Source organism: Vidua macroura, chromosome 7, assembly GCF_024509145.1.
Source record: "Vidua macroura isolate BioBank_ID:100142 chromosome 7, ASM2450914v1, whole genome shotgun sequence".
Taxonomy (NCBI): Eukaryota; Metazoa; Chordata; class Aves; order Passeriformes; family Viduidae; genus Vidua; species Vidua macroura.
Window position 1 is genome coordinate 23,860,980 of NC_071577.1, and position 13,379 is coordinate 23,874,358.

The 13,379-nt window shown below is 35.8% G+C and overlaps 1 protein-coding gene across 6 annotated transcripts in view; it reads right to left on the reverse strand.

Annotated features, from left to right (window-relative positions):
- Positions 1 to 13,379, reverse strand: part of SLC4A10 (solute carrier family 4 member 10) — a 187,066-nt gene that overhangs the window by 28,469 nt on the left and 145,218 nt on the right. For all 6 annotated transcript variants that reach the window (XM_053982049.1, XM_053982052.1, XM_053982048.1 and 3 more), the window contains 7 exons: positions 12,169 to 12,326; positions 10,274 to 10,361; positions 9,641 to 9,787; positions 8,977 to 9,077; positions 7,420 to 7,594; positions 7,101 to 7,234; positions 5,675 to 5,920 (listed from right to left, as the gene is read on the reverse strand). In XM_053982049.1, coding sequence (XP_053838024.1) covers positions 5,675 to 5,920; positions 7,101 to 7,234; positions 7,420 to 7,594; positions 8,977 to 9,077; positions 9,641 to 9,787; positions 10,274 to 10,361; positions 12,169 to 12,326 — 1,049 coding nt within the window. The remainder of the gene's footprint in view (positions 1 to 5,674; positions 5,921 to 7,100; positions 7,235 to 7,419; positions 7,595 to 8,976; positions 9,078 to 9,640; positions 9,788 to 10,273; positions 10,362 to 12,168; positions 12,327 to 13,379) is intronic.

Below are 13,379 nucleotides of genomic sequence, written 5' to 3' on the forward strand. Positions count from 1 at the left end.
ACTGCAATACATTGCAGTGCTATATGGTCAGCTTGAGTTTCAACTGTGCAGGTGCAATGCATCAATACACATAAAGGTACTGTAAAAAAAACACACACACAGATTTTATGTATGCCTTCCTAGATTTTGAAGGCATTGTGTAGACCAGCTCTCAACTACAAATTGAATGTTTTGGAGAATTGCTTAACAAGGAGATCTATTTCCAAAGTGGAGGGGATGAGTAGTAGGAAAGAAAAAAACAAGGTGGGCACTCTCTGGGTTCAAATGAAGGAGAAAGAGACAAACAAGTCAGCAGCGTTGGGCAGGCACAGAGGAATCTTGGAAAAAATACAATAAAGAAAAAGAAAGCCTGAATTCCAAGGTTTGTCAAGAAGCAAAAGGGAACCAGCAGTTAAACTCAGTGATGGCACTTGCATCTGGTTCTGGGAAGAAGAGGGATATTCTTAGGGAAGGACACAAAGTATATGGCACAGTTACTTAACTGTAGGAAAAAAACTATAAAGAAGGGAAACACAAAATCTATATTCATATCTAACCTCAAAGAAATAATTACAGGAATTGAAATTCAATTACATGCCCGGGACCATAATGAGCAATATTGTGCTCATCATCACTGGCTCTTCTCATTTCACCTGCAGATTAAGGGATACAGGGTATAAACCAACCTAATTCGCATCCAATAATTATATATTTGGATTAATTTATATAGATAATGGAAGAGTTAAAACTTGCTTGTGCAAACAGTAGTATGCACAAAACTAATCTTCACAACGTCTTCTAGAAGCAATAGTTTCTATAGCCTGAAATGATACTGAGATTGACATGATCTTGGCTCCCTAATTACATCAGAGTGGGATTTTCTACTCCTAATGCTTAAGTGCATGTCAATACCAAGACAGATTGCAATATGCATATTACTATGCCAAGAAATCACTTTAAAATTATTCAATGTAATCTGTTAATAATTGAGTAACTTCTGGTAAAGAATTATTAAAACAACATGAATTCATCACTTTGAAAAAAGAATTAATAAAAAACCAAAAAGGTATATAAAATTTATTTATATATCAAAAAGATATATAAAGATCTAAGCAACCTCACCCTGAGAAATAACTGAACTTCTGTATTCAAGATAACTATCTTAAAATGCTTGTATTTTAAAGAATACTGGATTGCTTTCTGAATCACATTCCTTTCATCCACAACATTTATGCTGTTTTCCTTTTAAAAACAGGGAGGTTTATCTGCTCCAATATGGGGTTCTCTTTTCCTAGCAAAAATAGCATTTTAATATACACTTCAAAACTGATGTGCATCAGTGTTCCAGACAGGTTTCACTAACTGGAGATATATTTGCTACCATGGTAGGAAAAAAGCAGGAGGAGGAGAGTGCAGAAATAAGAGAGTTGCTATGCCAACCTACAAATGCTAATGGCATGACAAATACAAAAAGGTCACATAAAAAAATGGAAAGAAAAGCTCTGATCAAGAAGTATTTGTATTTAATTTAATAAACAATGTAGCTACTCTAGTTAAGTTCCATCAAAACAGTACAGTTTAAAAATAAGAAAATACAGCGCAGCATCACACTGAAAATCAGGTTGTCTTTGTCCTTCCTTTGATTTGTCACTTAAATGCCTTATTCTTTATCATCCATATCAAAAATATGGTGTTTTAGGCAAAAGTAATATATAAATGCTGAATGGATTTGCCTGTAAGTAGATCATGTATTTAAATACAGAGTAAAAAATAAAATTTAAAAATGAGTAAAAAGTGCATCATGTCTAGTTTTACATTAATTAGATCATGCAAAAAGATATTTTTGTCATTTTGAGATAGAATTCAGTAACAAACTCAAAACCTATCTTCTACTTAAAATGGTAAAAAGCTAAATGCAATTTTAAAGAAATCTTTTAGGAGAGGAGGACTTTCAGTTGATTTTCAAATATTCGGGTGTGCTAGACTGAAAACTAAAAAAAAAAAAAAAAAAAAAAATCCCAACTGTTCCAAATGTTCTTCCCCTCGTCTTCTAAGGTGTATTATGTTAGATATTAGTAATGACTCCTGTACTCTCAAATATAAAAGATGCATGCAGTTCAGTCTTTTACATCAAGTTCCTGCCACAGAGACTGTTTGTAACAGAATTCAAGGCCACCAAAAATCTTTCTTACTTGAAATATGGTTTCAATCTGGTTGAATCACCATTTAAAATTACTGTTTTCTTTGTCTTTCCAGTACTCCAAAGAGAGCACTAACAGAATGCCAATGACTTTTCCTGGGTCAAACTCATGTCTTCACCAGGGCAAAGGAACAATACTGGCATGTGGACAGACTACCTGTGCACAGCAGAGCATCCTCAGAAAGCCCATGGGAAAAAAGCGGACAGCTGGGCCACAGCATACACTAAAAATTTCAAATATATTCAGTGTTCTGACCAATTTATCATCAACTTTTTGAGTGGGCAACAGAAAACACAGAAATTTTACAGTGTAACCCAAGTTTTCTAGCATAGAATTGCAGATCCAAGATAAAGTTTTACATAAGCTTTGGTTGAGCATTCAAAGAGAAATGAGTTGCTCAACTTTTTGAAGATCACCCATGGCTAATTAAAGACCTGCCAAGGCTTTACTAACAATTAAAAACTTGTCTTTAAAATCCCCAAAGAGGAAAATGCAAACAGCTGTTTTAATTAGCAAAACAGCAGATACTAATTAGCTTCTGTAACAGAGTATGCTGGTCCTTTAAGGACAGGACCAGTTTCAGCCCAAGTTTGTTACCCATTTAAGCTACAAGTAGAAGGACTGGAATCAGATGCTGCAGGAAAAGCTAATTCCTTGCAAAATCAGTATTTCCCAACTTCAAGTACACAAAAGAGAGATTTTTATTTTGAGTAAACTTTCATGCTTATCCATCTTTTAGTTTCTTATCTTTCCAGAACTGAGTCGTGTACAGGCATTTGAGCAGAGACTGAGAGTACTTGAAATGTCTTGTGATGATCCCATAGGGATGAAAAGTGTGACATCTCACCTTCTGGGCAAAAGGCCACTGTACTGGACAGAGTAACACTAATATGTGCACATCTGCACATCAAGCCCACGGAGTTCAGGTTGCATCAAGTCTGCTTTGAAATCTGATTTGGGCACCTGATGTAGAGTTGTTGCAACTGACCACATCTTTCAATTCTCCCAATCTTTGGGACTGGTTCTGAATAACTAAAAAATCTCAGATGAAAGAGAAAGGAATGGAGAGAACAGAAGAGGCTGGAATTGCCTTTTGCTATGTTCAGAGCACAGATCCTTGAATAGCAGCAGATATGCTCTTACAAGATAATCAACATGCATTGATTGTCAGTACACTGCCATTTTTAAAAACCTGTTTCAAAGCTAAAAAAATGTAAGTCCCATCCCATAAGACCTATATGTCTACAGCTAGGCATTTTGCTATTAGTGGGGTCATTTGCTACAGGCATGATTGATAATAAACAGGAACATGCTGCAAGTAGAAGATATACTGTATAAGTGCCAAATGTGAGATTTAATACAAGAGTTTAAAAGGCAACCTATTTGCACTATCTAAACAGAGTGAAAGAATAACTGAAAATATAGGTATGAAATAATAAACTCAAATAACTACAAAAATAGTATATCAAATAAGTTTGATATCAGTGATATCAAATAATTCTGATATATGGGTTTGAAAACACCAGGCAGTGGTGAAATCTTTCTTCCAAACATCTGGAAGACACTTATCTTTCACGAGCTGTGTTTGAAAAATCTAAAACTGTTGTGCTGGTATTCCAACACTGTAGGCCAGGACAGGTCAATAGGTGTAACTGGAGCATGACAAAGACTGCTCTTTTACCATTCTGTGTGTTCTGCACATTTTACATTCATTGCTCAGTTACTAAGAGCAGGCAGCATTAAAACACCTCCCTTAAAAACCAGTCTGGGATTCTGGTTATTGAATAGTGTTCTAACTAAAACCAACAAGATTTATTGATTAACACAAGGACTATAATGAGAAAACATGACAAAATATAGACATAACTATGACTGTACCCCTACAAGCAGGACTGTTAAACTCATTTCTCTGAAATCTCTAGCAATATTATGGGATTCAGCTAACCATGAATACAGTTACCCAGGAACCCATGTTTCTACTTGTGTTCATGCTTTCCATGACATATTTTAATATCTCAGCTCCACCTGGTAAATGTTTTCTAAATAATTTTTTGTCTTTGCATAGCATTTCAACATCTGATTTTCAAAACAATAAGAGGACATTATGTTTTCTTTCCCTTTGAGACAACTACTTTAAAGTGGTAAATGAAAAGAAAAAAATCTGCAAAGACCCTGCTATATGAAGATCTTCAGAGTAAAATACCTACTTCATAGAAGGTGAGTAAAGTTATATAAGAGGATATAACCTCAACTGCATGCATGGTCTTGATGTCTGTTGCTTTCTCTTCAAATTAATGTTCCTTTGTCTACTGATTAAACTATTAGAGAGGCACAATAATATTTTCAGGCAGAACTATAGTTTCTCTAACTTGTTCTGTGTATTAAGGTTATAAAATCCTCAGATTGAGGATTTGCTAACTATTTTTCTAGTGATAATATACACAAAGCTCAAATGTTTTCTCTGTTGCTGTGTTCTGTTTTTCCCAGCTTAAAATGCAAATGAGACATTTGGTTGAGACACTCCTGTTTTTCCAGTGAACAGAAGATGTGGCACTGTTCGAGCACAGTTGCTTTAGGGCCCCACCCAGCTCATGCAGAGGGTTCAAATGGGTTCAGTGAAATGACAAAGACATTTCTGGAGAGGGATTTTCATTGAAAATGCTTTTTAATTAAATTTTATTTACTGATGTGACCAAGCTTAACTGGCCTCAGGGCAGACTAGGACCTTGTCCTTTCCTAGAACAACATTTTTATTCTCATATCACAGAAACAGGTCTATGAGGGTTTACTTCTCAATGAAACAATATTGATAAAAGCAATTCACTTTTTTATTCCCCAAATAGATTTGTATCTGTTTAAACTTCACAAGTAAAGCTGTTTAAATGCAGCTAGATTACAAATCTTTGTATTAATAACAAATTGATTATGAGCTACTGAGATGCATCTAACAATTCCAAATCCACTTAAGCTCTTGTAAATTAAGCTTGGACCTAAATGCCAGAGAGGTAAAATAAAGGAGGTACATCAACTTATAACCTTTTAGAAAGGTGAATATTTCAATTTGGGAAAAACACAAAACAAAACAAGATAAATAAGATATACAAGCGTTACCTGAATATCCTGTTGCCATTTAAAGATTATAAATCATAAGTACAAGGTTACAGGAAGAAACCATGAATTAAGTCTCATTAAATAAAAATGAATAGAGACCTAAAACCAAGGTCCCTTTAAGTCCTATTTTTAATTCTAGGATTATGCTGAAGCTTTTCCAAACCTCACATATATTGGAGGAAATATATTTTTTACTTATCTTAAGTAAATGTGACCTTCTTGTACACATCTCCCCAGTAATTACTGCTTCCATAAGACAGCATAATGACTGAGTAGCTTCCACCTGCTACAACTACTGCAAACTTTTCCTGCTGTGCTCCTTGCAGAGAAAACAACCTATGGAAAAAACACTCTAACAGTTTAACAGAAGAAATCTTACTTACGAGTACTTTGTCAGCAGCTCCAAATTATTATGCATGTTGATTGGATACGTCTCACTGAGATGAAACAGCTTCTCTAAGGCCTCATAAATGAAAATGATGCAGATAAGAGAAGCAAAGGCTTCTTCAGTAAACCGGGTAATGTAGCAGACGAGGGAGCTTGCATCAGTTGCAACAAGGATGATGCACAGGATTGCAGTCCACAGCCCAATGCTGGCTCTCAGAGAAAGGTATGACAACCCATACTCTCTAAAAAGAAGGGGGGGAAAAAAAACAACTCACTTAACCTTTTGTCCAGCCACAGTAAATGGATACAAGGCAGTTCCAAAATTTCCTTTTTGGGGACAGTCTGAATCAGGAATTATGTACTTAATGTGAACAGAAGATCCTATCAAGTCACCTCCTGACCAGAGCTCTTCCCCCAGTTAACAGGACACAAAGAGCTCTGTCTCTATTAAAGTAATCACATGAGCAGCTTTGAGAGTAGTCACATACAAAATGTATAAGGTCCACTCACTCTTTATTCCTTATCCTGCTTTGTGAACAGCCAACACCTGTCAATTTCTTTTTAAGCTGTGAAAGAGTAGCTATAACAACTTTCATCAAAATTCTGTAAGCTTAGTGCATATGATAATAGAGCTCCAAACACACCGTGTGACATTATCACAGGAAACTGAAAGGTCTGTCTGAAGGTGCGAGAAAATTTGAGTGCTAAGCAGGGTTTCCTACTCTGTGTTGTGCAGGAGATCCTGGTACAGAAGTCCCTGTCACAGCAGTGAAGCACAAAAGCAGACTGCATAGCAGAGAAGCATGATGGCTTCCAAATGGAGACATAACTTTTACCCACACTGTAGCAGGGACATGTCAAGTACAGCACAGTAGCCTAAATGTGGCTCTTGTGGCATGACACTTCACCCCCTCTCTGTCCAGGTGATGGAATGGCATGGTCTGTATTGGTGACTATTGAAAGAGGGTACCACTTCTGCACGTGGTACAACTTTCTTGATAAGTACACTTGGTACTCACCAAGAAAGACTGCATGCACTTTCTTGGTGAGAGGCAACACCTTTCAAGTTAGGGATGAGATAAACCACTGCCTTAAACATATTGTGTCCGAGTAGAGAATGATAAATTTAAAAAAAAAAAAAAAATCCCCACAAACATCCTGAAGCTGTCATTCCCTTCAAAACAGTGGAGGGAAGGGTGAAGTAAAGAAGGAAGGAGAGTTTAAAAGCAACAAAAACCCCAAAATTTAGGAAAATGCACCTTTCTGCATTATGAATGCACACATAATTTTTAGACTCTGCAACATGATAAAGGCAACAATTTATCTTGTAGTGCATTGCTTAGGATTTCAATTTTGGGATAGGTGTCTCTACTTTTGCCTAGCAACAAATGAAGGATGAGGAATATCATGAGCTTCACTTACTTGCAAAATTTGAATAAGATCTTCTCAAACACTAAAACTGGTCCTGTGCTGCCAAGTATAGTGAGAGGCTGTCCACCAAAAAGAGAGTAGGCAATTCCAGTCATGGATGCTCCAAACAGCGATTCTATTGCACTCTGAATGTGATACAGAGAGAAGTGTCCATAAATTTTCAAACAAGTTCTTTTTGCAATGTCTTAGACCGTAGCCTTCTAAACATTGCAACACCAATATATAAAGGTGGTTCATGCAACAGTTACGAAATACTAACCACAAAACTAGGATTGTAAGTTTGTTTTAAAAGTTCAGATTTAACACATACTATACGACCTTCAGTTGCTTCTCCCAGCAGACCACCAAATGTGATGACAGGAGACATGCAAGCACAGTAGAGAAACAAAAATGATGCCAGACACTGCAGACTGAGAGCATCCCTGAAGTCACTCCAGAAGAAGGGAGCTTTTCTTTTGATATCTAAAATTAATCCTCCAAAAAATCTAAAGAAAACATAGAAGAGCTCAAATTAATTAAGGTGGCACACAAAACTTTCTTCTACAGTATTGCTTCAACCACACTGCAGAGAAGCTACTGTTCCTTGATCAAATGATACATACTCTTATGTTTCACCTTTCATAAAAAGATAAGCTTATAGGAGACCTGTCTTTGTGACTTCAAGCAGGAAATTATTATGGTTTTAAAACAAACTAATTTCCATGTCTCTTTTATAAATTCTTCAACTAATCATCCAAACACCAAAGTTCTGAACAGTTGCTTGCCCCCATGCACTAAATCAAACTGCTTATTTTATGACATAATTGTTTACATTTGTTTAATCAGAGAGCGCCTATTTGCCCACACATTCATATATAGAGCTTCGCATTCTTTATTTGAGAACCTGTTCCTAAATACGCTTGATGATAGAAATGAATATACGCTACCATTTTTCAAGGACGAGAACTGTCATCTTTTGTCATTCACACTGTGTCAAGTATAATCATATATTTAGGAACAGACGGTCCCTTACAAAATACCATACAACTAAAGTAAATAACCGCACAATGCTCTTTTCCTCACAGGCACACAATGTATCAGATGCTGCTGAGGTAAAGAAGAAGGTGTAGTGCTACTACCTCCTAAATATTAAAACAATCCTTCAAGCTGTCAATTAGCAGATTCTCTGGTGAGAGAACAACTTCCAACCAGACTGGCCATCACCTCCCCTGCCCCAGCATACACCAGCACTGCAGCTGAATCTTTAGCTTCATGCTAAAGGTAGGAACAATATTTAAATATCAGGAGGCAGCAAAGTAAAAGAAACATCTATTGTCCAACTACACTGCACTAAAGCAGCCACTGACAGCTGATGCACTTACGCCACACCATATTAGATGAGAGAAAACAAGTATTCCTTGGGGAAAATCCTTCATTCTGTATATTGCAGCCACTAGAGTAACCACAGCCTCATGTACCAGGGTATATCATGGCTTACTGTGGTAAAAAAAGAAATGCTAGAGCTGCACAACCCAGAAACTTCAACTACAAGACAGCTGTAAGTATTCATAATATGTGGCACAACGCTATACCAAATTCTGCTTCATCCTATACAAAACCAAGAAACATTAATCAAGTTTAAGAAAGGTCTGGCCTTGTAAATATTAGAGAAAGGAGCTTGCAATAAATAAAATGAGAAAACTCAAACCCTCTTGCCCTCTCCTGCTCTCTGCAAATGAGAATGTGTTGTCCTCCTCAGCTACATGGCACATGCAAATCAGAAAGAAAGAAAGAAATCATGCACCAAGACACTTCTGAAAGAGAACCAGACCCTTGTGATTTCTTTTGAACGTCATTATGAACATGTTTTGAATATGTTTTCACTAACTTTCCAGTGCGTTGCAGTTCTGGTCCAGAGTGTCCCCCAGGATGTTCTGCTTCCCCATGGGCTGCAGTTCCATTTGGCACTCCTGGGATCTTACGCTTCTCCTACCAGAAGGAAAAGATATTTCTTGTGGGTTTTAGTACCGAAGCAGGCTCTGAAAGTTAAAAGCTCAAACATAAACATTTCATTTTAAAATTCGTCAACATAACCTCCTCATAAGCTGTAAAGGAGTTCGATTACCAGTTAATACTAAAAAGAATTGTGTGTCTGTGAAATTTAAAGAATTGATCACGAAAAATCTTGTGTCAGAAAACATTTTAAAGAGTAAAAAGCCTCGATCAATTCTTGCAATAAGCTTAGGACAAAAGCAAAACATGGCTATTTGGAATAATCAAGGATACTTAAGACCACTTATCCCTGAATCTAGTATCTTTAGATAGAACTGCCTGCATTTACTCAGGAGAGAACTAGTATTGAACTAAACCAAATGTCATCACTAAACTGTATGCTTGCAAGTCAAGGGTTCTTCTAGAGAAAATTAACCTAAAATAAAAAGATCATGCAAAACATAGTGACTCTGCTAAATGCTAAATTAATGAGACTTAAATCTACATAATACAAATTCATCACAACTCTTTAATGTGTCTGAATTTTACCCTGTACAAACCTGAGAGGGAACATTTTTAGGTGGTTCTATTCGAATTGTTGGGTCCCACTCTCCAGGAGGGAGAACAGTAACCTGATCAAGAAACTCATCAATTCCAGACACCAAGTCATTGCGGTCCTTTGCTTTGTAAGCAACATCATGGAATACCTGTGAAAAATTAAGAAGTGTGTGTGGGAGAAAAGAGAGATGGAAAAAGGAACTCTCTCTAAAATAATGGCCCCACTTCTCTGACATAGAACACACTTTGTAAAGTTCCCACTGAGCAAACAAACTCAGCTTCAACTGAAAATAGCTTCGGGTATATAGTTCTCATAGAAATTCCAGCTGCTACAGAAAAACATCCTTATGGCTGCTAAATATTCTAGAGATTTTGCAGTTTAAACAAAATTAAATCCACTGGAGAGCAACTGTGTAAAATGGAACCTTATTGGTGAAGACATCTTCGCTTATGAATACTGTTTCTCATTTTGTTATCCCCTTACAGCAGCATAATCTGGGCTGTCACAGGATCATGAAATGAGCTAGAATGCTCGTTGTCATCACCAGAATGATTAGCCACATCTCATTGAAGGATTGGAGATTCCCAATTACACCTCTTCAGTTAGTACAAAACTGAACCATGAATAAAAATACCTCATCTGTCATTAGTGTTGCAATTGATCTTCCAATCTCATGGTATTGTTGGCCTTTACCCAGTGGTCCAAGAAGAATAAACAAAAATCTGCAAATTAAAAGTAGATTTGATAAATTGTAAAGCATAAATGGTTGAAACTAATATAAATATTACAGAAATATTTATCTAAAATGTGCACTAGAAGAATCTCTCAGATAAACACTATATATAGTCTCCTTCAAGATCCTCACTCATGCATTTAAACATGAAGCTTTGCTTAGAAAAAGAACATGAAAATAGCTTCCAAAAATGTGTCATAAGCTTAACAGTCAGTCTTGATTGAGGCTACCAAAACCTCCTTACATAACAAACCTTAACTTACATAATAAATGTATGCAATTGTAATCTGTGTACAGAACACATTAATTTATTTAATTATGTTAATTCAACAAAATGGTTATGGTTACATAAATTATTGCAATATTGGAGAAGTTAAATTAACCCAAATAAAAATAATTTTTAAATAATTTTTACTCTCATTAAAGCTCTGGACAGTCTCTACTTGAGGCTGTAGGCAAGTAAAGTTCTACAAAAGGCAGAGGATTTGTTCAAATGGAATAACTAAAATTCTCAGTTTTGCTAAAATGCAAAAGACAATATTTTGATGTGTATTACTGTTTTTTGGGGTTTTTTTTACATACAAATTTTTGCAGAAACATTTAATTGTCCTAATTTGTAGCTATTTTTATTTTGATCAGAAATCAAGAAATCTGTTCTTTTCCTTTTGGTGTTTTTTTTTCTTGTGGGAATCTGGGGGAGATTAAAAGGAAAAGCTTTTTCCAAAGCCAATTCACTCCCTCAGTGTTTCTTATACACATGCAAAAACTAGAAAACATCAAAAAAGTAATATCCAAAGTAACTACAAAGTACAGCTCAAAGAAAATGTTTATCTGGTTAGAAGCAAGGATCCGAGTCTCAGCATTGCATTTCATAGCATAACATGGGTGTCATATGTGAGTGTCCTGAGTATCACAAACTGGAATACATTACTGCCTACTGTTGGAATTCTACTTTCACAGAAACTAAAAGAGGGAAGGGGAAAGAAAGACAGAATATGTGTACAAACATGTGCACCAATCAATAAAAAACAAGGGGGGAATTCTGCAATAATAGTTAAGTCAGTGAACACAGATATGGGAGAAGCACTTTGGAGTTTTGATCTAAATTAAACTCAGCAGGACACAATGTAACCTCAGATCTATCCCAATGCCTTCTATTTGAATACAAGGTTTATTTTAGACTTTTTTTTTTTTTTTAATTCCTCATTATTTTTTTTAGAATCAAAGTACTCCATGAGAAGAAGTTTCAACTTGGAAAAAATTAATCTAAAACAAATTTATGGTTAAAAGTCACATTCTGTACCATGCAAAGTAAATTGATGAAGGAGTAAAAATTTTTGAAGAATATATTCACAGCATGTTCTCCATCCATTCACTCACTATCCCTAGTCAACCAAATCACACACTTTGCTTTTTTCCTTTTCTCAAATCCATCTTCATTTTTTTTTTAGTTCTGTACATAATTATGCAGTATCACACAAGTAGTTTCAGTTCCAGATGAACTATTCTACAAAGCTGAATATTTCACCTTAGTGAAATATTTCATCTGGAGTAATACCAGTTTGTATAGGATAAACTGTGTTTATAACCTACATTTCTACATCTGTGAAGTACTCAAAACTAGCACATGTCTGAATCACCACACATCATTTACAGCATGAGTGGAAGGCTGAAAGATGTCTTTGTTAAAGAGCAAACCAAATTCCCCGCTCAGTAAATGGTAAAGCCGAGGGTCACATCAGCCTGTCCCCACAAGGTACTCAGGAAAACACAAAGCAAAATCAGCCCAACTGTACCTGGTTGGAATTGGAACTTCAGCCAGTCCTGTAAGCAGCACTGCAGGAGACAACCTAACAAAAGCCACAACGGCACGGTCCAGGAACTCGAGTTCACCAACTAAGATGTTTGATGCTTCAGCTCCAGGTGGTATCTTTTTCATGAAGTGTAGGTCAACCTGGGAAAAGTATATTAAATTACAACCTAAAAGGTACTCACACAGATTTTTTTTCCCCCTGCTTTGTTGACAGAGACTTGCTGATCGCTGCACTAAAACTTTGGCTATTTCAGTTATGCAGTTCCACTGTTCTTGTCTGTTGAATATTTTTCTTTTAATAAAAATGTTTCTCTAAACCAAACTAGACAATTATTTGACTGAAAAACAGTCAAAAACCAGTTTTCTTGGAAACAAAGCACTGCAGAATTAATTTATAAAGACAACAAATCAAACTCAAAATATTTTTAAGAATATAGGATTAATTTCCTAGTTATGCTTTTTATCTATACTCATAAGAGCATGAATACTTAAAAACAATCATAACAGTAGAAGAAATTAAGACACCTTATTTTTCCATAATTAACAATTCTGGAAATCAGTTATTTGTAGTTCATAGTTGTTGTGTTATTATCTCACTGAGAAGAACACTAGATTCCACCACACACAATTTTCCTTTTTCTACTTTGAGATGCATTTTTGTTTTCAGATTTAATGGAAGAGAGCTGCCCTTCTGCTGAAAGTAACAGAAAATAAGCTATCATGTTCATTGACAGTCTCAAGAGCAAATGAAAAGAACAAAGCAGAAAAAAAACTTTGGAATTTTAGGCAGCGATGTTGACTTTTGCAGGATGAGAGAAAAACAGAGACAGAGCTTCATTGTGATATTGTTTTATAGGCTCAAGGTATTTGTGTAGAATTGTATGACTCTAGTCTTTACTCTGTAACAAAGACTGACATGGAGTAATAAAGTATATAATGTATGTCTGATTTAATGATGCACCAGTATTGTCTACATTTCAAAATGCATTAATTTTGTCATTTGCTTTCCTTTTATTAATCTAAACACAACAACAGCAACCAAATCCAATATAAACTGTTAAAGTGGACCATTTTAATGTCTATCTTACAGCCATCTGTCAGTACTAGTTTGCATAGTTTTTGGTAATATTTAGAAAATTGTTTTCTTGCAAATGGCTCTGGCACTAAATCAGAATTCAGATATAACACAGTTGC